This window comes from Loxodonta africana, chromosome 10, assembly GCF_030014295.1.
Source record: "Loxodonta africana isolate mLoxAfr1 chromosome 10, mLoxAfr1.hap2, whole genome shotgun sequence".
Classification (NCBI taxonomy): Eukaryota; Metazoa; Chordata; class Mammalia; order Proboscidea; family Elephantidae; genus Loxodonta; species Loxodonta africana.
This window is the reverse complement of record NC_087351.1, coordinates 90,162,924-90,189,629: the sequence shown is the minus strand read 5'-3', so window position 1 is coordinate 90,189,629 and position 26,706 is coordinate 90,162,924. Positions and strand designations below refer to the sequence as shown.

Sequence of the window (26,706 nt, the reverse complement as noted above, 5' to 3'; positions counted from 1 at the left end):
TACGAGACTACTATTATAAAAATTCATGAAAAGGTTTACACACAGAAAGAAATAGTCTTTGATGGTTATTAGGGAGGGGAGGGGTGAGGAGGGAAAAACACTGAACAGACAATAGATACACGGTAACTTTGGTGAAGGGTCAAACAGTACAGAATACTGGGGAAGCCAGCACAACTTGACCAAGGCAAGGTCATGGAAGCTTCATTAAAAAAAACCAGACCTATTCCCGTCGAGTCCATTCTGACTCATAGTGACCCTACAGGACAGTGCAGAACTGCCCCCTAGGGCTTCCAAGGAGCGGCTGATGTATTCGAACTGCCAACTTTTGGTTAGCAGCCAAGCTCTTAACCACTGCGCCACCGGGGCTCCAGAAGCTTCATAGACACATCCAAACTCCCTGGGGGACCAAATTCCTGGGCTGACAGCTGAGAACCATGGTCTCAGGAGACATCTAGCCCAATAGGCATAACGTAGTTGATAAAGAAAATGTTCTACATTTTACTTTGGTGAGTAGTGTTTGAGGTCTTAAAAAGCTTGTGAGCGGCCATCTAAGATACTCCACTGGTCCCACCCGGTCTGGAGCAAGGGAGAATGAAGAAAATCAAAGACACAAGGGAAAGATTAGTCCAAAGGACTAATGGACAACAACTCACAGCCTCCACCAGACTGAGTACAGCAAAACTAGATGGCTACCACCTCCAGCTGCTCTGACAAGGATCACAATAGAGAGTCCTGGACAGACCTGAAGAAAAATGTAGAACAAAATTCTAACTCACAAAAAAGACCAGACTTACCGGTCTAACAGAGACTGGAGAAACCCCAAGGGCATGGCCCCCGGACACCCTTGTAACTCAGTACCAATGCTCCTCCTGAGGTTCACCCTTCACCCAAAGATTAGAAAGGTCCCTAAAACAAACTGAGACTTAACGGGCACCCCAGCCCAGGGCAAGAACACGAAGCGAGAAGGCAGGCGGGACAGGAAAGCTGGTAATGGGGTCCAGTTGTGAGGATTTTTGTTTTTTTTATGTTGAGGTGTAATCCATACGGAATGCTGTGGTCTTCGATCTTCATCAGTGAGTGCTTCAAGTCCTCTTCACTTTCAGAAGGCAAGGTTGTGTCATCTGCATCACGCTGGTTGTTAATGCATCTTCCTTCAATCCTGATGCCCCTTTCTACTTCACAGAGTCCAGCTTCTTGGATTATCTGCTCAGCATACATATAGACTGAATAATTACAGTAAAAGGGTACAACCTAATGCACACGTTTCCTGACTTTAAACCACACAGCATCCTCTTGTTCCATTAGAATGACTGCCTCTCTAAGTACAGGTTCCTCACAAGTACAGATAAGTGTTTGGAATTCCCATTCTTGGCAACGTTATCCATAATCTGTTATGATCCACAAAGTTGAATGCCTTTGCATAGTCAGTAAAACAAAGGTAAACATCTTTCTGGTATCTTCTGCTTTCAGCCATGATCCATCTAACATCAGCAATTGATATCTCTTGTTCCACATCCTCTTTTGAATCCAGCTTGAATTTCTGGCAGTTCCTGTTGATGTACTACTGCAGCCGCTTTTGAATGACCTTCAGCAAAATCTTACTTGTGTGTGATAGTGTTCAATAATTTCCGTATTCTCTTGGATCATCTCTCTTTGGAATGGGTACAAATAAGGATCTCTTCAAGTCAGTTAAGTAGCTGTCTTCCAAATTTCTTGGCTTCCAGCACTGCGTCTGTTTGTTGAAACATGTCAACTGGTTTTCCGTCAATTCTTGGAGCCTTGTTTTTTGCCAAGGCCTTCAGTGCAGCTTGGACCTCTTCCTTCAGTACCACTGGTTCTTGATCATATGCTTCCTCCTGAAATGGGTGAACACTGACCAATTCTTTTTGGTACAGTGGCTCTGTGTATTCCTTCCATCTTCTTTTGATGCCTCCTGTGTCATTTACTATTTTCCCTGTAGAATCCTTCAATATTACAACTTGAGGCTTGTATTTTTTTTTTTCAATTCTTTCATCTTGAGAAATCCACAGCATGTTCTTCTCTTTTGGTTTACCATCTCCAGGTCTTTGCACATTTCATCATAATAATTTACTTTGTCTTCTTGTGCTGCTCTTTCAAATCTTCCGTTCAGCTCTTTACTTCATCATTACTTCCTTTCGCTTTAGCTACTCTACATTAAGAACACATTTCAGGGTCTCTTCTAACATCCATTTTGGTCTTCATGTATGATGTCCTTGATGCCACTTCACGACTCATCTGGTCTTCAGTCATTAGTCTTCAATGTGTCAAATCTATTCTGGATACGGTGTCTAAATTCAGGTGGGATATACTCAAGGTCATACTTTGGCTCTTGTGAACTTGTTGTAATTTTCTTCAGTTTCAACTTAAACTTGCATATGAGCAATTGATGGTCTGTTCAACAGCCAGTCCTGGCCTTTTCTGACTGATGACATCGAACTTTTCCATTGTCTCTTTCCACAGATGTAGTCAATATAATTCCTGTGCATTTCATCTGGCGAGGTTCACGTGTATAGTCATCGTTTACGTTGTTGAAAAAAGGTATTTGCAATGAATAACTCATTGGTCTTGCAAAATTCTATCATGCAATTTCCGGCATTGTTTCTATCACCAAGGCCATGTTTTCCAACTACCTCTTCTTTGTTTCCAACTTTCGCGTTCCAATCGCCAGTAACTTGACTGCATGTTTGATCATTTTCAGACTGCAGAAATTGGTAAAAATTTTCAATTTCTTCACCTTTGGCCTCAGTGGTTGCTGCATAAATTTGAATAATATTCATATTAACTGGTCTTCCTCATAGACATATGGCTATTATTCTATCACTGACAGGCTAGATCTTGAAATGTTATTTTTGACGATGAATGGGATGCCATTCCTCTTCATAGCGTAGCAGACCTCCAGCATAGCAGACCATGTTTGTCTGATTCAAAATGGCTAACACCAGTCCATTTCAGCTCACTAACGCCTAGGATATCGATCTTTATGCGTTCCATTTGATTTTTGACAACTTCCAATTTTTCTAGATTCATATTTCATACATTCCATGTTCCAATTATTAATGGAACAATAATCTGTTTGGTTTGGGGTTTGGTTAATGGTTGCACAACACAGTGAATGTAATTAGTTATCACTGAAGTGTACACTTAAAAATGGTTAAAATGGCAAAAGTTTTATTATATGTATTTCACCACAAAAAAAATTTTTTTTTTTAGTTTTTTAAAAATGTCTGTAATGAGCAACGCATTACTAATAAAATATTGTTAGAGTAAACATAATAATGTATTTTTAAAAAGTAGATATTTTATCAAGAACCCTTGTTACTATTTGTAGCAAGTAAAAGCTATTAATAGCCATAGAATTACAGCGTTTCCTTTGATCTTGGTTTTCTAATTTTTGGAAAGTTTGTTCATTCTATTTGCCTCTAAAATGCAATCATTTGTTATTTTAAGCAAACATAATATGACCAATTCCAATTTTAAAAGGATAATGGGGAGAACCAACCATTAAGGCTGATTACCTCCATCCAGTTCTCTTCACCCATGCCATTTTCTAAACTTTGGACCCAGCTCTTGGTCAGGCCAGACAAAAATTATGTTTTCTACCATTCACCCATTAAGAATGCTCATGGATAAACACATTAATGATAGAGGCAATCACTCATAATGCATAGTTCAATTAAAAAAAAAATACAGGTTATGCACAGTATAATCCTACTTACATTAAACATTATAAATATGTGAAAAGCCCTGGAAAGAAATATACCTTAATGTCAACTGTGGTATATTTGTATGGTGGCTTTACAGATAATTTAAAATTTCCCCTTTATACCTTTTTGTATTTTTCAGAATTTCTACAGTGTTTATGAATTTAGTTGGTAATAAAATAACAATAAAAGTTGTATTTTTAATGAAAAAGGAATTATCATATTCACCAAAATAATATAGTCAATCTTCTTTCCTAGGTGCAGGAGCTAAAGAAAGGAAGGAGGAAGAGAGCTTGGGCTGCCTTGGCTGCTCTTTCTGTGGGATTCATGGCCTCTAAACCCATTTCCGTCAAGTCAGTACAACAGAGTAAAACTGGCCCACAGGGTTTTCAAGGCTGTAAATCTTTACAGAGGCAGACTGCCGCATCTAAAATTTTAAAAACAGAACAGACCACCGTATACCCAGCATTTCACACAGTGCCTAGCACATAGTAGGTGCTCAATAAATATTTGCTGCACATTTGACTACATACACAATGGCTTAGTACTCTGCAGTGACCAGGCACAGCATGGAGACATCCTTCTTCATTCCACAGATTGTGGGGTGTGAAGGTCTGTTCCATAAGCAAGAAACCGGAAGCAGGAGAGGCTGGAGACAGACTGGGGTGGGGGAGGGGGTAATACCCCCGTTCCCGAACCACCTTGCCTTAAATTAGCCTCACATATGTCCCGTCATTATCAGTCAACAATTTATTCGTATATTTAAGTGAAGTTATTCTGCTAATTGGACATATGTCTCACGGTTCTACAAGGAAAAGTCTATTAAAAAGTCTTGCTGTAACAGGCATGAGCTTTGAGGGTAGTTTTATTCAGGGACAGGAAGGGAGCTGAGTGGATTTTAATTTGGTAGAAAATAGCTGCTTGGGGCCAAGACAGTGAGAAGCAGGAAGTCAAGAACAGGCTATTAGATTATTACTGTTGTTAACAAGCATCTCGATCACCCTTACAGCTCCAGAGTGCCTTCCATCAACTTTATTAGTTACATTATGGCTTTGCATCTACCCCTCCTCTGCCAGTGATTCCCACTGTGAGACGGAGCCACTGAGGCAAGAGAGACATTTCCTGCCCAAGCCAGTATGAGTTTGTCCACACAGCCCCTGCACCTGACCTCCTGAACACATTATGGTGTGAGAATTCCGGTGTCCCAGATAAACAGCCCCAAGGGTTTCAGGAGAAATGGCATAGGGCTGAGGGGATGGGACAGAGGGTGAGGAAAATACTGGTTTCTCAAGGCTTGACAAATGGCTCAAACTCCCTGTTACATCAAGGAAATCCACACCTGGCCTGCTGGCCTAGGAGATTCCTGGACACTCCTCCAGTGCATCTGGAGACAGGGGAAGCAGCGGGCTTGTAGGCACGGACTCTGAGCCTCACCACTTACAACTAAATCCAGAAGTGGGTTGAATGGTGGCTCCAGAAAGATACATCCACATCCTAACCCCCAGGACCTGTGAGTGTGACCTTATTTGGAAGAAGGTACTTTGCAGGTGTATTTAAGAACCTTGAGACGGGGTCCTCCTGATTACCCAGATGGGCCCTAAGTGGAATGACCACTGTCCTTATAACAGGGAAAAGGCAGCGACTGGAGTGACGCAGCCACAAAAACTGCTGCCCAGAAGCCAGAAGTGGCAAGGAAGAATTCTCCTAGAGCCTTCAGAGAAGAGTACGGCCCTGCCGACACCTTAACTTCAGACATCCGGCCTCCAGGGCTATGAGAATAAATTCCTGTTGTTTTATACCACCAAGTTTGTGGTAATTTGTTACAGCAGCCACGGGACACTAATACAGCCACTAAGTGGCTGTGGACCCCTGCACAAGTCACTTAAGCTGTCTGTGCCTCTGTTTCTTCATCTGTCAAACAGGGATGATAAGAATAGTACCTACCTCGTAAGGTTGTGAGAGAGAGTTCGAAAATCGAGGGAGAGATAACCCTTAGCAATAGTGCCTACCACTTTAGTGTTCGATAAATGTATGGCAACCTGGGTGGTACGAATGGTTAAGCAATCCTCCAACTACTAGCCAAAAGGCTGGCAGTTCGAGCCACCCAGAGTGGTTCAGAAGACAGGCCTGGTGATTTGCTTCCAAAAGGTCACAGACTTGAAAACCCCATGAAGCATAGCTCTACTCTGATACACATGGGTTCACCATGAGGCAGAATCAACTCGACAGCAACTAACAACAAGAACACGTAAACATTTTTTCTTAGCATCAGAAGCCCACTTGGGAAATTTATTAAAAATACAGACTTCCAGGCTTCACCCCAGAATCACTGAAACCTAATCTTCAGGGTAAAGAGTATAGAATATACTTTCTCAGGCTCCCCCAGTGACTCTGATCTCTGACAGGCTGGGAACCAGTGACTGGCCCATTCCCACCTTCATCCCAGACAGACAGAATCTCTTTGGTTTCTAGAGAGCTCCCCTCCCCCATAGGCTTCACACCGGTCCTTCATGAACCAATCCAGTATTCAATCACCTCAGCTGCAAGGAAGTCCAAGCTTATGCCTACCCTAAGTCCGTCATCGCGTAGCTTTACCCTATTTCCCTTCACTATCCTCAGCAGAAGTAGAAACGGCTTGAACGTGGTGGACGCGCCAAGTCAGGAGCAGTCAGCAACCTACAGGGAGTTTTCAGTGGGGGACACAATCAAGAATGAGAGGCCCAGCCATGGTTAGCTTAGGAGGGGGTCTGAGATAGGCAAGGAGAGGCCAAAGCTGGGTCTCTCCAGATCCTGCCCACTGAGCACCTTGCATTAGATGCAGCTAAACCCTCAATCCACCTTGTGTCTGTCCGCTTGTCGTACTGTGGTGGCTTACATGCTCCTGTAATGCTAGAAGCTATGCCACTGCTTTTTCAAATACTAGCAGGGTCACCCATGGTGGACAGGTTTCAGTGGCACTTCTAGACTAAGCCAGACTGGGAAGAAAGGCCTGGCAAACTATTTTTCAAAAAATTAACCAATCAAAAGCCCATGGAACACAAGAGAATACTGTCCAACATAGTGCTGGAAGATGAGCCCCCTAGGTTGGGAAGCACTCAAAATACACAGTGGCCACACCAATGGAGTCAAACATACCGAGAGTCATGAAGATGGCACAGAACCAGGCACTGCTTCCTTCTGTTGCAGATGGGGTCACCATCTGTCAGAGCTGACTCAACGGCAACTAATAGCAATGACAAACCCTCAATACCGCCCCATGTCTGGGGAGCAGGGCGCTCTGCTACCCCACCTGCCCCACAAGACCTAGGTGACGGGGCAGTTAGTGAGTAACTCTGTGGCAGCAGGGCAACCAGCCCTGGGTGACCAGACAGCCCATGTGGGCGAGGGAGGTGCAGATAGACATGCACGTGAGGAACTGGCTAACGGTGAAAGTCACGCTGATCAGGAGACGGAGAGATGCCAAGCACACAGCAATGGCCTCCTACCAGCCAGAAACTCAGGGAGTTATTTTGCTGCATTACAGTTATAGCCCTTGGAAAGGGGTCACTGCTTCCGAGCATCGACAGCAAATACCACACCATCAGGCATCTTCACACCCAGAAGAGCCCCAGGAGATGAATAGGGTGAGGAGGTGGGAGAAGAGAAAAGCTAAAAAGGAACTGCCAAACCCAGCAAGCGGGAGGTGGAGGCAATGACAGGTGCAAGGCAGTGTCTGGCCACATCTGCTAACGATGGTGCAGCACAAGTATGTCTCAAGTGCAATTCCATACCGGTGGTGTAAAAATGTGCTTTTTGGTTTTTGTTTTTCCAGTGGTCATACAGTCGATTCAGACTCACGGCAACACCATGTGTGTCAGAGGAGAACCGTGCTCCACAGAGTTTTTCAATGGCTGATATTTTAGAGGAAGGTCACCAGGCCCTTCTTCCAAGATGCCTTTGGGTAGACTCAAATCTCCAACCTTTCAGTTAGCTGCAGAGTGCTTGACTGTTTACACCACCCAGGGACTCCAAAAATGTGGTGCAAGAGGCAATTTCAGGTGCTACCCAGACACTGCTTATTTGCATGTCCAAAAAAAGAGACAGAACTAGCATCTCAGACCTATGATTTCAAAGATATTTTTGCTTAGAATGAAACCAAGTAAAGTAAAAAAAAGCCAACAGGAGGAAGATTACCATGTAAATCCCCAAATAAACCCATTGCCCTCTAGTCAATTCTGACTCACAGCGAACCTATAGGACAGAGTAGATCTGCCCCATAGGGTTTCCTAGGCTGTAATCTTTACAGAAGCAGACTGCCATATCTTTCTCCTGTGGAGCAGCTGGTGGGTTCAAACCCCCAACCCTTCAGTTAGTAGCCGAGTGCTTAACCACTATGTCACCAGGGCTCCTTCTAAATCCTCAAATAAAAAAAAAAATCAGTACCATAGAGTCAATTCCAACTCATAGCGACCCTATAGGACAGAGTAGAACTGCCCCATGGTGTTTCCAAGGAGCACCTGGTGGATGTGAACTGCCAACCTTTTGGTTAGCAGCCATAGCTCTTAACCATTACACCACCAGAGTTTCCCAAATAGGTAGTTATAAAAAAGGACACGGGAATGATAAACAATTAATTCAAGACAGTGATTACTTCTGATTGTGTAGGAAGAAGGCTGGAATCAGGAAAAGAAGTGCTCAGGGGGCTACAATTGGACAAAACCAAACCTGTTGCCGTCAAGTCGATTCCGACTCACAGCGACCCTACAGGACAGAGTAGAACTGCCCCAAAAAGTTTCGAAGGAGCACCTGGTGGATTCAAAGTGCCGACCCTTTGGTTAGCAACCCTAGCTCTTAACCAATATACCATGAGGGTTTCCTACAAATGAACAGGTAAGGTATAATCTCCAAAGTTGGGCAGTAAGTACAAGAGTGATCACTGAGTTCTCTCTTTTCTTAGGTGTTAAATATTTCATACATTTTTAAAATTACAAGGTGTATGCAGATATGGCTAAACAGGACACTGTTACTGGCCATGGCCACAGGTCACTGATGAGTCTAGATCAATCAAAAGGGTAACCTGGCATTTCCTTGGTCTGCCTACAACCCTCAGAGAAGCCCTCACACAGTGAGCCCAATCTCCAAGGGGAAGCTTGAATCACACCACGTTGTCCCCGGGCCCCCACGGGTGGGAGCAGACCCATCACATCTCTCCCCAGACCTCACCACAGCACAAGAGCCCACTGCTGCTGAACTCTCCAGAATTAGAAAGGCTTTGGAGTCAGGGCCACTGCAGAAAATTGTGCAAATCTGTGATGCAGTCCTCAGAAAGGTCTGGACACAAAGAAAGCTGAAAAGGAGGTCCTGGCCTCAAACGCAGACTCTGCTTCCCTTATTCCAGAGGCTCGGTCCTTAGATGACCCAACCAGTGCAAATTAAACGCAGCTCACGCTCCTGTAGAATTACCACAAACTCTGAGAAAGCCAGTCGCCAACACAGCGAGGATTCAATTTCCGTCCTCCTCTATACAGAACGCTCACAAGCAAATAAATGTTCCATGATGACATCGAAAGCAGCAAAGAGGTCTGAGAGACACAGTGAATGAAAATGTACTGGAAAGCTTCCCGGCAGGGTGACAGATCCCGCACATGCAGATGAAGTGTGGTCTGCACAATCAGACGGCACCTCTGCTTCCCTGGCATACATCGAGCGCCATCCCAACTGGGCTCGGAGCCCCCCTCATACAGGGCACCTGTCCCTGCTCCTCTTGGCTGGACGTTATTAGCCAGCAGAGCTCAGAAGTAGTGATTCCGGACCAGGAGCTACAGCTGTAATGAAGACAAATTAATCCTTCTGCAGCTGCCAATTTCATGCCTGCTTCCCACCCTAGACTGTGAGCCACTTGAGGGCAGAGACTGTCTCATTTTCCTTTCTATCGCTGAGCCCCACACAGGACCCAGCACAGAGGAGGCTCAGGTGACGCTGGCTAAAATTATAGATGGGTGGAGGAGGGTGAAGAAATGCCCTACATTAGCCATACAGTCCCCTGTTTCTGGTAGATTTCAGAGAATATTCCCAAAGAGCCAGACTCAGTTATAATTCCCCTTGCAGACCAACAAAATCTTTGAAAAGCTTATTGAATTATGATACCTAAATTAAGCCAGTGGTACAGTTATCCTCAAAGTTTGTAGCTGGTCAATAGCTTAACAGTTGAAACCCTTTCCCAAAGCAAAGAGCTAGCTAGCAACTACCAATTTCAGTGGAGGGTCTACACTCCCCTACATTGGGGAATGTAAATTCTGAAATATTTATTGACTCAATTGTTTGTCTGGCTGATTGATTAAATACAAGTTAGAAGAACTTCCAGAAGGTAGATTCTTCTCTTCCCGCATGTTTTCTGAACCCACCCCATACAGCACCACAGTGGACCTGAGGAGGGGGCCTGAGGAGGGGGCAGAAGCAACTCCAGCAGCAACAGCAGCTTGTTGGCAAGAGCTGTTGCACAGAAATCTTTGCTTCCACTTTCTATCCAGCTTGATGTTTTCCACCAGGGTTGGAACTGGAGGCAACAGAGTATAAAGTGCAAAGAATATGAGATTGGGTGAGATCTTAGATGTCCTAGGTCAAGTCCATGATCTGCTTTATACCTGCAGGTAGCCTGAAGAAATCATGTCACCCCTCTGGGCCTCCATTCAGCATCTGTACATTAAGGGGCTTGAGTTAGATGACGGCTAAGATGTCTTTCTCAAGTTCAACGGAATAGCAGTTACAGGCAGAGTCATCTCTCTTCCACCCCACCTTATGCCACTCCTCTAACCAATATCCACTGGTCAGGAATGGAGACCCTTTGCCCCAACACCCTACCATAGCCCATGTTTCTAAAGGTTGACAGCATCTGCCCCTCCTCTAAATGCAGATCTCAGGAATGATGAAACTGTTATCCAATACTCAAACCCTCAGTAAAGATGAAATTGTTATCTAATACTCAATCCCAAAGCAGCTGGGTCAGGTGTCAAGGTTAGCAGAACTGGATGGGCACAGAGGTTCTTACGTCAGATCTACCGCTTCCTCCCCTTCTCACGGTAATGACCACAGGTGACCCTCCTATCCTTAAGCATCACGAGACCCCGTGGAGAGAACCCTGTAAGAGGCGTAATGCTCCTGACCTGTCTCCTTCCTCTCACTCCTTCCTTGGGGGAGGAAGAATCGCCAGCTGGATTGGTGGGTTCGGGAGAAGAAACAAGACGCTCAGCTCACCCCTATCGTGCTCTTCCCCTTTTGGGACCTGCTGCACTACAGAGCATCTGCACTCCGTTCCCTCCTGTTCCAAGAGCCAGGCCCCCATCTGAGAGGCCTCAGATTGTCCAGTCATGCCTATGCCTAGGCAGGTAAGCCTATCAAATTCAGGGGTGAAATTCAGCAGGCCCACTGGCTCACAGATCCAAGCCACACACCCCATCTGAAAGATGATCTCCATCTGAAAGATTCCCTTCATCTCCCTGGTTCTTGTCCTCAGGCAGAGAAGACCAAAAAAACCCATTTCCATCAAGTCAATTCCGACTCATAGTGACTCTACAGGACAGAGTAGAACTGCCCAATAGGGTTTCCAAAACTGTAAATCTTTATGGGAACAGACTGCCACATCTTTCTCCCACAGGGTGGCTGATGGGTTTGAACCATTAACCTTTGGTTAGCAGCTGAGCACTTAACCACTATGCCACCAGGGCTCTCTAGGCAGGGAAGAGGCTCAGCTAGATCTAGGAGCTCATATGATGCATCTCTCTGCAATCCCGGCTCCATTCACACAGACTCTCCCTCATGGTGGCAAGATGGCTGCCAGCAGCTCTAGGCCAACATCCTACAATCTCAGCTAACCCAACAGAAAAAAGAGATTAGCTATTCCCCCAAAAAGTCCTGGACCCAATGCTTCTTGCCCAGAACTGGCTCAGGTACCCATCCCTGAATCAATCCCTTGAGCCAGAGGAATGGACTCCACTTATTGCTTGGCTAAGGTCACATGCCCACCCTTGGCAATGAGGGTAGGGTGAGCTCCATCCAAACCTCACGAGAGAGGGATGATTTCCCAAGGGAACACTTGGATGTTGCTCCTCCAAAAAAATGGAATGGCTACTGGGCTGCAAAGTTCACAAATGTCCACTACGCCCCGAGCCCTCCATCAGAATTAATTCAGCCCTGCCTCCTCCACTCTGGACATCTATATCAGCACTGACTTCTTTCTGCTTTACAGACAGGCCAGTTCACACACATGCCTTCCCTGCTTTATAAGCATCGGGGGCACTAGGAGTCTGGTTCTTCAAAGTCTCTGGGCCCCACTGCATGCCCTCACTGCCTAAGAAAGTTCCGCTCTGCCCCCAGAAAACTCCAAAGCCCCTATGATACAGAGCTGAGTCACCGGGATCCTGGCCTGCCAACACCAACCCTGGAAGAGCTTCTCTAAGTCACTGCCCGCAGAGCTAGTCTCCTGGCTCTGACATATTCCAGGACCTGGAGCTGCTGACTTGATAGGTGAAATAATTATGATGCTCATTCCTTTATCAGCCATGCTGACGGGAATGGATAAGCACTCTGATGGAAGAAAACACTCCTACAGTATCTGTTCATGTTCTCTAGTGCCAGCCTGCTCTCCCTTCCCCAGGCACGACTCCCTGGGACCAGCATATACCCGAGTTTGAAATCACCTTGTTATCAGGTGCTAACCACCACGTGTTACCCTCCTGTCAAATCCAGTCTGCACTTCCCTTACTGCATCCCCCAAAGCTGTCAACTTCTCCAGGAACCTCTACCTTTCAGATGACTTATGTGTAAATGGCAACTGTCTTCATGACACCTAACCCGCACCTGCCAGCCCCACTAGCCTGCCTGCTCTGCAGATTCCCATGGCAGAGGGCTTGCCCCGTGCCCTGGCCTGGAACTCTCTGTAGAGTGTCACTCTGGTGGGTTCCAAGGCCAGTAGCGCTGGTTATAGAGTGCTATGGAGAAAAGGGGCAGGGGAAGAGAGGGAGGCATCAAGTTCCAAAGGCAGGTACTTTGCAATCCTCCAATAAAAACTAACATTTCATTCGTTCATTTATCTATTCATTAACAAAAATTTATTCAGCATCTACTGTGTCCCAGGTACGGATACAGGTGTTGGGGACACAGAGATATACAACACAGAGCAAGTTCTTATCCTCATGAGGCACACCTTCTAGCAGACATTAGACTTATTTTTCATATCTGCTTTACATTCCACAAGGAGCCCCCGGGTGGCACAACCAGTTTAGCACTCAACTGCTAACACAAAGGCTGGCAGTTCAAACCCATTCAGAGGCACCACGGACGAATGGCCTCTTCTGAGAGGTCACAGCCTTGAAATCCCTAGGAAGCAGTTCTACTCTGCATACATGGGGTCACCATGAGTCATAACTGACTCAGTGGCAACTGGTTTTGTTTTGTTTTTACATTCCACAAGGCACTGTCTCCAATACTATCTATATAATCCTTAGTAAGTGGTATTAATGTCTCTAGTTTACAGGCCAGGAAAACAGCAGCTCCAAAGGTAGCCTGCCTAGAGCCAAAGCACAAACTCAGGTCTTCCAACTACAAACCTTTTCCTCTTTTGGGGGCTTCTCCAAAGGCAAGAAGCTAACAAGGTGCAGCCTAGCATTAAAAGAGACAATAAATCAACTCAATTCCTTGGCATCACCACTATAGGTATAAGACACACAAAAAAAACTCTGTCCCTAACCTAAAGGAACCTACAGTCTGTTGTTTGTTGTTGTTAGGTACCATCAAGTCAATTATAACTCACAGCAACCCCACCTGACAGAGTCGAGCTGCCCCCTAGGGTGTTCTAGACTGTGATCTGTAGGTCAGCAGATCACCAGGTCTTTCTCCCACAGAGTCACTGAGTGGGTTCAAACTGCCAATCTTTCAGTCAGCAACTAAAAGCTTAACCATTGTACTACCAAAATCTAAAGTGAGAAAGACATGTAACCAACTAGGATCTGTGGTGGGATTAAAGAGGACAGAGTGATTAAATTCAAATAAGAAGACATCTCTAGAAAGGTATTCAAGAAATAATAATTGCCTCCAGGCAGGAAAATTGATTACCTGGGGAACAGAGGGAGGACATGTGATTTTCTATCTTTCGAATATTACATAATTTGAATTATGTACCACGCAAATGTATTTCTCGTTAAACAACACTTTTAGGATGTGGTCAGCCAAACTGTGAATGTAGGAAATTCTACAGAATTAACGATCTAGTTTCTTCAACAAACAAAAAAAAAAAAAAAGAGGGAGGGATGGAAGGGAATCATTACCGTTTTTAAAAAATTTAGGAAACCTCAAGCTATGCAATCTTTTTACCTTATTTGGAGCCAGATTTGAACAAACTAGCTATAAACAGACATTTTTGAGACAACAAGGAAATTAAAACATGGATTAGCTAACCAAAAAAAAAAAAAAAACAAACAAACCCAGTGCTGTCGAGTCAATTCTGACTCATAGCAACCCTCTAGGGCAGAGTAGAACCGCCCCATAGAGTTTCCAAGGAGCACCTGAAGGATCTGAACTGCTGACTCTTTGGTCAGCAGCCATAGCACTTAACCACGATGCCACCAGCGTTTCCAGATTAGCCATCAGATATTTTAAAAAATGATTGTTAATTTTGTTAGGTATGATCATGGTATTGTGTGTGTGTTTTTTTAAAGGTCCTTATCTATTAGGGAAACCCTGGTGGCATCGTGGTTAAGAGCTACAGCTAGTAACCAAAAGGTCGGCAGTTTGAATCTACCAGGAGCTCCTTGGAAACTCTACCGGGCAGTTCTACTCTGTTCTATAGGGTCGTTATGAGTCAGAATTGACTTGACGGCAACGGATTTGGTTTTGGGGTTATCTATTAGTCATACATACTGAAATATTTACAGGTGAAATGATATGATGACTGAGGTTTCCTTTCAAAGATTTCAAAAAAATAATAATAAATGGACAAATGAATGAATGAGAGAATAGATGAAACCAGAATGGCAAAATTTTGATGATTTCTGAAACTGGAAGACAGTTCCACGGCAGCTCATTACATTAGTCTTTCTACTGTCTCATGGATGGTTGAAAAATTCCATAAGGAAAAGTTTAAATAAAAAGGTAGAAGTATTCCATGCATAATCTGGAGGATGACTGAAGGAAAGCTTCACCACAGGGGAGGTGTTTGATCTGAGTCGCAAGGATGACAAGACACTTCCTGAGGGCTTCCAGAGCCCTGGTGGTGCAGTGGTTGAGGGATCTGGTCGCTGAGCAGTATACAAAGCTGATCAAGACCAGCTGATCAAGACCACTTCAAATCCACCAGCCGCTCTTTGGAAACCCTATGGGGCAGTTCTACTCTGCCCTACAGGGTCGTTATGAGTCAGAATCGACTCCACTGCAACAGGTTTGTTTGTTTTTTAAGGGCATTCCAGGCTGAGGGGACTGAAATGAGCAAAGATGTACAGGTCTGTATGGCAAGCCTCTCACTGGAAGAATCAAAGTTATCTACACCTGACCCCAAACTCAACCTACATCCCACAAAAGTGCCCTCTTGCTCGATCCGCCTAACTCCCTGGGATATCTAGACACTGCATCAGAATCAACTACCTGACTCCAAATGAGGTATGAGAGTGTGGAGTCAACAACTCCACTCAGAGACCAAGCGAGGCCCCAGTGTGGCCTTCAGAGGAGACCAAAGCAATTAACCTCTTTCAACTGGGTTTTGCCTGACAAAGCAGTTTGGAAGCCAGCTCATTTACCTCAGGGACAGAGCCTCCACCCCTACTGAGTCATCCCAGAGACTTGCCCTCCCCAGAAATACATGCCAGCCTCCTCATCAGCCGTTTCTAGATTAGTAACTTCAGCACCATGGGGTCACCCTGATGTTGGCCTGGCAGCCCACCCTATCAGCACTAAACACCTCCAAGCAGAGGAGGAGGTTTCTCCCCTCTTCCAAACCAAATCACCAGGGAACCTCAGTCCCCACACTGCCCCCTGCCCACCTCCTGCTGCACACAGTCATGTCCTGGCCATCCCTCTGATCCCTTACCTTGGATCGAAGCTGCAGGTACTCCTCTGAGCCATAGGGAACACTTCTCAGGGAGGTGAGGTAGTCATAACTGATGACAGCTGTCTGTGAACCAAGGAAGGGCAAGGCTTAGTGCCCGGACATCAGATACTACTTCTCTTGATACCGGTTGGGATGTCTGGAGAGGAATGGATAGTCCCATCCCTAAGATACTCTGCCCCCAGACCTTACCCTGGCTGGCTTCTTCCTGTCATTCAGGGCTCTGCACAAATGCTTCCTCTGCAGTGAAGCCCAATCTCCAGTAGCCCCTACCCACCAGGAACTCTCAATTATTTATTATAATGAGCCACCAGCCAAATTATCTTGCACATATTTTTCCTTATTTATGCACTGTCTCCCCAACACTAGAATTTAAGCCCTGTAAGGGCAAGCGTTTGTCCTTTCTGTTCATCATTGTACCTACAGGACCTTTTATAGTACTACTTGAATGGGTATTGTTGGATTGATGTTGCTGTATTAATTTACCCTGCCTGTCTGTATCACAAATCAACCTAACGTGATGTTTATAGGCTGATTTGCTCTAATAACGTAAGTTTTGATTCTAGGTCTCCTGGCCCAAACTCCAGAAAAAGTCTCCTGATCCTTGGTGAATCAACAAACGACAGGCTCAAAGATACCCCAGGCATGGAGGTGCCTTGGGGATTAACTAGCCCAAAACCTCCCTTTTTAGAACTGACTAAGTGAGGACCGTAGAAGTTAAAGGGCTTAGAAGGTTGATACCAAGAGAAGTTTTCCTTTGTCTGGGCCCCCCAAAGCTTTATTCTATTCACCACATACTTGTTAAACATCACCACATGCAGGATCTGGTTGCGAAGCAGTATACGAAGCTGATCGAGACCAGAGCCTGGCCCATTAAGAATTTATAGCCTTATGGCTGGTTTATAAAGAACTGAATAATACCTCGTCCCTTTGTTTCCAACTACTCAAATCCCTAAGGCTCCATTCAAACCCTGCTTCCTCTAGCGCACTCATCCTCACTCCCAGCTCACAGGACATACTCCTGTGTTTGAGTCCCACAGCAGTGATCATCTGAGTCATTCATCTTGGCACAATACGTGGCTGTGCATTGTTTTTAAGCCATTCCTGTGCCCACTCCTCAACCAGAAGTTCCCTGAGGGCTGGGTCTGGGTGGGACAGTTCAGTTCTGCCCCTCAAAGTATATAAGGCGATGCTGGGCCCAAAGAAATCCGCTGCTATCAAGTCAATTTCGACTCATAGCAACCCTATAGGACAGAGTAGAACTGCCCCATAGGGTTTCCAAGGAGCAGCTGGTGGATTCAACTTGGCGACCTTTTGGTAACAGCTGAACACTTAACCACTGTGCCACCAGGACTCTGGACCCAGAGGAAGCCCTTCATATTTCATACTCCATCGCCTGTTTACTCAAAGCTTATCTTGATTCTGTGATTCTAAAACAAGACAGTTTATCCTAGAGGACAAGCACCACACCAGTGGCCTCCTCTCTGAGCAAGGCTCGGGAGAACGCTTGCCAACACTGAGGGTTAGGGAAATGGCTAGACAACAACCAAAACATGCTATACATCAAATGCATCTACAGCAAGGGGAAGAAAGGATGAGCTCATCCTGCAGCAGAGAGAGGAGGAAAGAAAGCATGAGGCAGGTGGCATCTACCCACCAGTGGGGCTATAACATAGGAGTGTCTGGAAGCATCATGTTCGCAGAGTTAAGAGGACATTATCATGCCCAGATGTTGTTACTACTGAGTCCCCAGAGAAGACCTATTAAAGGTCAAATATTCAACTCAGACTCTCTGTCAGTTTGGGGATCGGGGAGGAGCGAAGTTCTAGACGTTCAGCAGGAGCCCTGCGTCAGCAGCCATTACCACCAGCTCATTTAAGAGAGACCAAGTTTGCTGGTGGAACTTAGTCAAAGCTGCAGAGTCCTTCTCCATGCATGTCTGCTGAGGCACATCACCCTGCTGAGCCCACCATTAAAATAAGACACAGAATCCTAAGCGCAAAGGCTTCAGAACAGCAACACTGAGCAATCCCATTCTTTTTACCTTCAGAGTGGCAGAGGATGTGTGTACAGGAATGCACATATATAAGTGTGCACATCCATGCCTGTGCAACTGAGTAGGGGCAGCTTTAGCACATGTAAGAGTACATGCCTATCCGCACATATGTGCAACCAGCGTGTCCACCTACTACGTGTATGAACACACGCAAGCAATGCTGTAGCTCCCAAAATGAGGAAAACCTACCGTAGCAACTGCTCTGCCCACCCTGACAGCGCCAAAGTCATTAGGGTCCAAGTACTTGTTACTGTAGAGGTAGAAGCCAGCAGCGGCAAGAGCCATGCTGGTCCACGAAGCAAGCTTTAGAGCCCTTCTGGCCATGTCACCAGCCCCTGCAGGAGAAAGGAAAGTAGAGAAAGAATAACAATTAAGGGTTTCACAGTCACTCAGACCTAGGCTTAAATCCACTTAATAGGTTGTATGATCTGGGTCATTTCCCTGATCTCACTGAGCTTTAGTTTTCTCATTTGTAAAACAGGGATGATAAAAAAAAAAAAAAACCTACCTCAAAAGCTGTTGGGATAAAAAGAGATACGTACATAAAGTATTTAGCATAGTAATCAACTCTGAAAGTCATTCTTTCTTCAACAATGTCAGGCAGTGTTCTAGTTACTACAGAGAGTGAACAAAATAAAGTCTTGTCCCACGTGGAGTTTACAGTCTCGAGGAGTGACCAGTACTAAGCAAATAAATACGTAATACATTAAGATATCAGCTGCAGGCAGCTAACAGACACATGAGGAAATGCTGGAGATCACTAGCCATTAGAGAAATGCAAATCAAAACTATAATGAGATACCACCTCACCCCAACATTACTAGTACAAATCAAAAAAACAGAAAATAAAAAATGTTGGAGGGCTGTGAAGAGCTTGGACGTCTTATGCACTGCTGGAAAAAAAAAAAAAATAGGAGGGTAAAATGGTACAACCATTTTGGAAAACGACATGGCTGGGGCTTCCTTAAAAAGTTAGAAACAAAAACACCACACAATCCATCAATCCTACTCTTAGGAATATATCCTAGAGAAATAAGAGCCAACACACAAATAGACATATGCACACCCTTGTTCACTGCAGCATTATTCACAATAGCAAAACAAGGAAAACAAGTGCCCATCAATAGATGGATGGATAAAAAAACTATGGTACACACACACACAATGGAATATTACCCAATGAAAAGAATAATAAAGAATCTGCAAAACATCTCACAACATGGATGAATCTGGAGGGCATTATGCTGAATGAAGTCAGGCAATCACAAAAGGACAAATACTGTATGAGCTCACTATTATAAAAACACATGAAAATGCTTCCACACAGAAAGAAACAATCTTTGATGGTTACAAGGTAGGGGAGGGGTGCGATGGGAAAAACACTACCTAGATATAAGTGGTAACTTTCGTCAAGTGCAAGACAGTACACAATACAGGGGAAGTTAGCACAACTTGACCAGGGCAAAGTCACAGAAGCTTCACAGACACATCCAAACGCCCTGAGAGACCAAGCTATTGGACAAAGGGCTGAGGACCACGGTCTTGGGGTACATTCAGCTCAACTATATAGACTTTATAAACTGTAATATAGTTATAAAGAAAATGTTCTACATGTGACTGGTGAGTAGCAATGGGGGTCTTAAAAGCCCGCGAGCAGCCATCCAAGATACATCTACAGCTCCCGTCCTGGATGGAGCAAAGGGGAATGAAGAAGACCAAAGATACAAGGGAGGTTAGTACAAAGGACTAATAATGGACCACAACCTCCACCAGACTGAGCCCAGAACAACTAGATGGTGCCCAGTTACTACCACCGACTGCTCTGGCAGAAATCACAAAAGAGGGACAAAGCGAGAAAAAAATGTAGAACAAAATTCAAAGTCATAAAAGAAAAAAAGATTAGGCTTGCTGGCCTGACAGAGGCTGGAGAAAGCCCAAGAGTATGGAACCCTTTAAACTCAGTACTAAAGTCACTCCTGAGGTTCACTCTTCAGCCAAAGATTAGACAAGCCCATAAGACAAAATGAGACTAAATGGGCACGCCAGCCCAGGAACTGGGACGAGAAGGTAGGAGGGGACAGGAAAGCTGGTAATGGGGAACCCAAGGTCAAGAAAGGAAGAGTGGTGACATGTCATGGGACTGCCAAGCAATGTAACAAAACAATATGTGTATTCATTGTTTAATGAGAAACTAATTTGCTCTGTAAACCTTCATTTAAAGTACAATTTTTAAAAAAGCTATGTGCCTAGAAAAACAGCAAAGGGGACGGGGGATAAAGAGTAACAAAAGGATACTACTTCAGCTAGGGAAGGCGGTAGAGCATGCTGACCACTGTTACTTGTAACTATCATTACATACACAGTCATCACTATTGTTGGGTGCTGTCGAGTTGATGCTGACTCCTAGTGACCCTATAGGACATAGCAGAACTGCCCCATAGGGTTTCCTAGGCTGCAATCTTTACAGGAGCAGATCACTAGGTCTTTTCTCCTGCAGAGCCACTGGATTCATTCGAATCACTGACCTTTCCAGTTAGCAGCGGAGCACTTAACCACTGCACACCACGGCTCCTCCAGACATCATTAGCAGCTCCTATCGTGACTACCCCTGCTCATGCCACTCCAACAGCACTGGTCGTCATACCATTCTTCAAACATGTCAGGCACGTTCTGGCCTCAGAGCTTTTGCACCTGCTGTTCTCTCTGCCTAGAATAGGGATCAGCAAACTTTGTCTGTAAAGGGCACTTCAGTAAACACTTCAGGTGTTGGGCGCCATAAAGGTAGCCAGGTACGGCCTTCAGGCTGTAGTGTGCCAAATTCTGGCCTAGCACGTTGTTTTTCTTGTTCTTATCGGGTGCTGTGAAGCTGCTTATGATTCACTGTGACTCCATGTCGAACTGCCCAATTGGGTTTTGTTTTATTTGTTTTTTTAGGGTTTCTTAGCTATAACGTTTACAGCAGCAGATCACCAGCTCTTCCTTCCATAGAGTCACTGGGTGGGTTCGAACCACCAATCTTTCAGTTAGCAGCTAAGCACTTAACCATTGTGCCACCAGAGCTCCTTTAGCACATAGTAGGTGCTCCAAAAGCATTTACTGAATGAATGACTCAATCAGTGAATAAACCATATCCCATGAGGCCTGGGCAGAGCCAGTAGCATGGATCCCGAGGTGAGAAGCACAAAGGCAAGCCTGCCACCTCCCAGCCCTTGGCTCTCCTGAACCCCAAACTCCTGTTGCACCACCCTCCAGGCCTGTCCACTGTAGGCAATGAGGCCATCCTGAGGCTTGAGACTACCTCAGGGTGGAGAACTGGCTGCAAAGCAAACAATTCCCAAGACCTGGCTTTCATGCAGATGTCCCCAGTAACAAAAGATGTGGAAATTGAAATACATAGATGATAGAGGAGCCAAACTGCCTCTAAATAGACTGGAGCTGAAGGTTCCCATAAGGTGTCAGAGAGTATTTAACTTGCAAATAAGCTGCCTCCCTCTGGGTATTTTAAAAGACCCTGTCAGCCGTGAAATATGTCTGTCAATGAAAAACACCTTTCATTACTAAACCTTTTGCTAATGAATCACCTGCCCCGTTCTGTTTACTCGTCTCTTTGACCTTCACCTGAGTTACCTCTCATATAACAGCACACACCTTGTGGGGAATCTGAGGCTACCTTGACCTGAAAACCTAATCATAAAAAAAAGAAAAAATCATAGGATAATAACATTCTCAAGAACTAACATTTACAAAGCCCTTTTCACGTTCATTATTCCCTTAGATATTCCATACAACCCAGTGAGGTGAGACAAGTATTTTTACCATCCCCAGGTACAAATGAAGAATCCAGGACTTTGAATGGGTTCCTTTCGGTTGGACACCCTGCTGAGAATTTGCATTTCCACCTCAGATATACTAAATCAGAATCTATGTTTTAACAAGATCCACAGGGGGTGGAAATGCAAGTTCTCAGCAGGGGCTTGAGGCCCTGGAGGAAAACCAAGGAGCCAAGAGGGTGAGCAATTTGTCCCAGGTGACTCAGCTAGTAAATGGCAGAGTAAGAGTTCGAAATGGGAATTTCCCACTCTAAACGCTCAGCCTGTCACTTCATGGCACATGGCCTTCTTGATAGGGACACCGGGACCCCTGGTCACCTGGGTTCTTAACACCATTCCCAAGTTACCGCTTCAGTCATTGCGCATAGGGACTATGATTTCTAGGTTTAGCATGTGGCTGCTAACCAAAAGGATGGCAGTCTGAATCAGCCAGAGGCTCCTTGGAAACCCTATGGGGCAGTTCTACTCGGTCCTATAGGGTCGTTATGACTCAGAATCCACTCAACGGCAACGGGTTTGGTTTTTGGTTTTTTACCACCCCCAATAAAAGGCCCTAGTGGCTCAACAGTTAAGCACTCAGCTGCTAACCAAAAGTTGGCTGTTCAAGCCCACCCATTTGCTTCTGTAAAGACTGCAGCCTAGGAAACTGTATGAAGCAGTTCGACTCTGTCACACTTGGTTACTATGAGTTGAAAATTGACTTGACAGCACCTAACACCACCACCCTCAATGTACCTCACGCACAGCCATCACCCGTCTGTCATTGGAGGACTGTGTGTTGCTCTGATGCTGAACAGGTTTCAGTGGAGCTTCTGGATAAAGTTGGACTAGGAAGGCAGTCCTAGCGATCTGCTTCCAAAAATCAGCCAGTGAAAACCCTAGGGATTGCAACAGTCCGATCTGCAACCAATCGTGGTGATAGCGTAAAACCATACAGCATTTTCTTTCATTGTGTGTGGGGTCACCATGAGTTGGTGGCCAACTAGACAGCAACTAACAACAAAAACAACCACTCCCAATGTTACCAGGTAGAAATCCCCAAGTTCTTACTCAGCATGACTCCTATTGGCCAATACGTGAGAGACGGAGGTAGGAGAACAAGAAAGGCACCTTTATTTCACTGTACAAAGAAATGGAGTCAGTCGGAGCTCCTGCTGCCAACACTGCTTGCCAAGGGCAGACAGGTAAGTTACTTTTAAAGGGGTTTATGGGTAGGGAGTTCATACAAGTTACGTCAGCAACTTTCTTAACCATACTACGCAGGTGCAATGGGGTTTACGTACAACCTCCAGGCAACAGCAGGATTCAAATGCAAAGCTGAGCGGGGAGGAAAGCCTAGCAAAGGGAATGATTTTGCAACACAACACTGTAGGGGAGGTAGCCAGGTAAAGAACACAGCGTTAGCACTGTGGGGGTTCTGTCACACCAATGCTGCTAAGAAGATGGAAAGAGCTGTTTGGAGCCCTGGAAACTGGGAAATCAACCAGATATCACCAAGGTCAACAAGTGCTCCTCACTAGAAATAACCCACTCCAGCCTATGAAACATTTAGGAGAGCAGCAAAGTTTACACAGTAGTTGTACTGTCAAATCAATGGTAACAATGGCATCCATCATGCTAGATCACTGGAAACCCTCCAGTGGGTCATGATGCAAGGCAACAGGAGAGTCTGGGAAGTTCTACAAATGGGAAGGAAGTTGATGGCCAAAAGAAATGCCCTTCCCATGGACAGAACTAAATGGAGAATGGGGCACTTACTTACCATTCATGGAGGCCGTCTTTCAGTTGTTTCTCCTCTGAAGCCAGTCTGGAATCACCTCATTCTGCTTGGTGTACAGGTGAGGATGACCACAGAGGAAAGGCACTTAGGGCTCTAATTCCATTAATCCCGTAAAGTGACCACATCCTCCCTCCATTTTCTAGAGAACTATTAGACGAATGAGCATGATTTCTTCTGTTCTGTCCCCCAACACTGGGAAAGCATTCAAAAACACCCTTGGAAAGAGTAATCAGGTCTTCATGGTAATATGGTCACTGATATGTACAAAAAGCAAACAAGGTAGACACTATCATGCCCCAAGTCTGGAAGGACTCCAAGTCAATGCCCACAGACCAACAAGCTGATCCACCTTAAAGCCAGGCAGGTTTACTGTCTACCCTGCCCGGCAAATAGTGATGCAGTCCAACGCAGGAACTAAATTTTAATCACACCCTCATTCCCAGTGTGTGATGCCCAGGAGGTGTTCGAATCAGTATTAATTTAAATAAAGGAACCCCTGACTGATGCCAAGGTCCCAGAGCAGATGGGTAAAATAAACTTTACCCAGGTAAGGAATAGAAATTCTCCACTCAGATCATCCTGGGAAAGGAGGAGTCGGGAGAACACGGGAAAGCCAGCAGCTAAGAAAGGTGTGCAGGCTTACAACAGGAGAGGTTCAGTGCTAAGTGCTTAAATATCACATGTAACTTGCACAGTTACATTCTGAGGCGCATAAGGAGGTCAAGTTTTAGAAAAGTGAACAAACTTGGCCAGGAAACTAAAAAGTGATGGAACTGACCTTGAATTCAAGTTCCCAACCAAAAGACCAAAGAGATGAATGAAATAATAGGCTCACTGGGCTCTGAGGTGGGCTCCTGGAGTCCCTCCCACATAGGAATCTAAACCCGGGGGGTTATTCAGTAAGTTTATATTTCAGTGAGCTGCCCTACAAGGGTGGGGAATGGATGGATGAACCAAACACTATTCTTACAGTCTTCCAGCCTGACAAGAGAATAAGTGTGTATCAGGGGAGAATAAAATGTAAGCTCTCCCAGCAGATGTCAAAGCTCAGATCCGTGAGGGGTGCTTAGAAATGATCAAGTGTAACCCAGGAAAAATGACACAAGCATAGACTACATGAAAATCTGTATAACACCAGGCATGGGAGAGGAGGAATTAACAGTGTACAAAGTAATACAAACATGTTTATTATAACTACAACAGTACAACTGACCAACAAGGATCAGAAAGGCCCATAACCAGGTGTAAAGGGTTGGTGGTTTAAGTTTACAAGATTTTTTCCTATAAAACAGTGGTACTCAAAGTATGAGGAAACCCATGTGTGTCAGAGCAGAACTGTGCTCCATGAGGTTGTCAATGGCTGATTTTTTCTAAAGGTTGCCAGGCCTTTCTTCCAAGGCACCTGTGAGTGGACAACTTCCAACATTTCAGTTAGCAGCTGGGCATGTTAACCGTTTGCACCACCCAGAGAGTTGCCAAGAGTCAGAATTCACTGGAGGACAGCTGGTTTGTTTTTTTTGTTTTACTTGAAGCATGGTACTTGGCCCAGTGGAATCTAATTCTCCTTGGAGATTGTTAGAAAGGCAAGTTCTTGGTCATAACCCCTGACATACTGAATCAGAAACTTTGAGGGTAGGGTTCAACATTGTGTTATAACAAGCTCTCCGGATGATTCTCAAGGGCGCTAACGTTTGAGAATCACTTCAGTACGAAAATGTTTAAAGAAAACTTGCGGGGGTTGAACCTAATTCACTTCAACTCGGCAAATACTTCTTGAGCACCCACTCAGTGCCAAGCGCCACAGAAGTGATCAATAAATACAGATGTTTCTCAGGAGAAAATAAATGCCACTTAACCAGAGGAGAGGGCTGTACTAGGCGCCTTTTAAATGGCTGCTGACCATACACGGGCCATCTTGCGCACACATTTACTGTGTATGCCCTGGAAGCGAAGGGCTGTGCAAGGCGCTAGAATAAGATCAGACCGGACTACGCCCCAGCCGCAGCTGCTTCTGCCTCGACGCCCACAAAGCCACCTGGGGCTAAAAGCCTCTGGGTGAGCCACCTGCTGCCCTCCTCCAGCTCCGCCTACTCGGGTGCACGCAAGGCGGTGCCACCGAAGTAGACAATCCACACTTGGCTCCTCTGGCCGTGGTGCACCAGACTAGTCCCTGCAGGTGGGCGGGGCACCGCGCGTCACCCGGGCCACGTGACTGCGCGCCGCCGGTGGCAAGGTCACGGGGCCGGGGTCGCCTCCTGCTTCCTCTAGTCTGCGGGGGGTGGCGCCCGGCGCATTCACAGTGACTTCCCCAAGTTCAGCGTGCAGTGCGGCCCTAGCTCTGCGCCGGCCTCCAGCATGCTGCCCCTACTCACCCCGAGGAAAACCGAGTCGCGCTGCCGGGCTTCCCGCCGCAGCCCAGTAGCCGGAAGTTCGCAGGGAACGCTTCTCTCCGCCACGACCCCTGCCTTCTTTAACCTCGCTTGAGTAAGCCGAGGCGCCGCGCGGCCTGCCGGGACTTGTAGTTCTCGGTTCCCTAAACCGCAGGAGCCAGGACCAAAGAACCACCGCTGTCCTGCTGGACAGCTCCACTGGTGGAGGCAAAGGGGTCACAGACACTTATCAGCCAGATGGCCTTGCTGCTTTGCCTGGGCCTCGAATGTGGAACCTTACTGAAAACTTTTTCGAGAGGCATTCCAAATAACGCATATTTTCGTGCTTATTGGAGAGTGGAGCTATATAGATTTGTATATTTTAAATAAAGTATTAGAACAAGTAGGCAGGGAAGAAATTTACTCAACAGTCATTGAATAATTGCAGCAATGATTAAGCGCTCAACTACTACCTGAAACGTTGGCAGTTCAAACCCACCCAGAGGCTCCTCAAAAGACAGGCCTGGCGATCTGCTTCTCAAAGGTCACAGCCTTGGAAACCCCATGGAGCAGTTCTACTCTGCACACATGGAGTTGCCATGAGTCAGGATCAACTCCAGAGGCGACTAACAACAACTACAAAGTTAATCTTAGTTATCTATGGTCCTCATTCATTCACTCATTGACCTCTAGTTATCAAAAGTTTATAAGATGTTGGAGACATTGATTCTACAAACATCTATTGAGCTACTTCCCCAGGGGAACAGAGACACGGGTTGAATCAACTCAATTCCGATCACATTTCCAACAGGATTCTTTTTGGATTTTTATAACCTATCCTAGAATTTAGGAAACCCTGGTGGCATAGCGGGTAAG

At 45.5% G+C, this 26,706-nt stretch overlaps 1 protein-coding gene across 5 annotated transcripts in view; it reads right to left on the bottom strand.

The window, feature by feature from the left end:
- The window catches only part of ADCK1 (aarF domain containing kinase 1), a 148,730-nt gene extending 122,702 nt beyond the window's left edge, over window positions 1–26,028 (bottom strand). Inside the window, exons 1-3 of one of the 5 annotated variants that reach the window (XM_003408565.4) lie at window positions 25,834–25,945; window positions 18,041–18,186; window positions 15,778–15,861 (exon numbers count right to left, since the gene is read on the bottom strand). In XM_003408565.4, the coding sequence (XP_003408613.2) occupies window positions 15,778–15,861; window positions 18,041–18,175 (219 nt within the window). In that variant the 5' untranslated portion in view covers window positions 18,176–18,186; window positions 25,834–25,945. Of the gene's footprint in view, window positions 1–15,777; window positions 15,862–18,040; window positions 18,187–23,443; window positions 25,795–25,833 lie in introns of those variants that run through there. The other 4 variants (XM_023546427.2, XM_023546428.2, XM_023546425.2 and 1 more) reach the window with 4 other exon arrangements.
- Window positions 26,029–26,706: the final 678 nt, after the last annotated feature.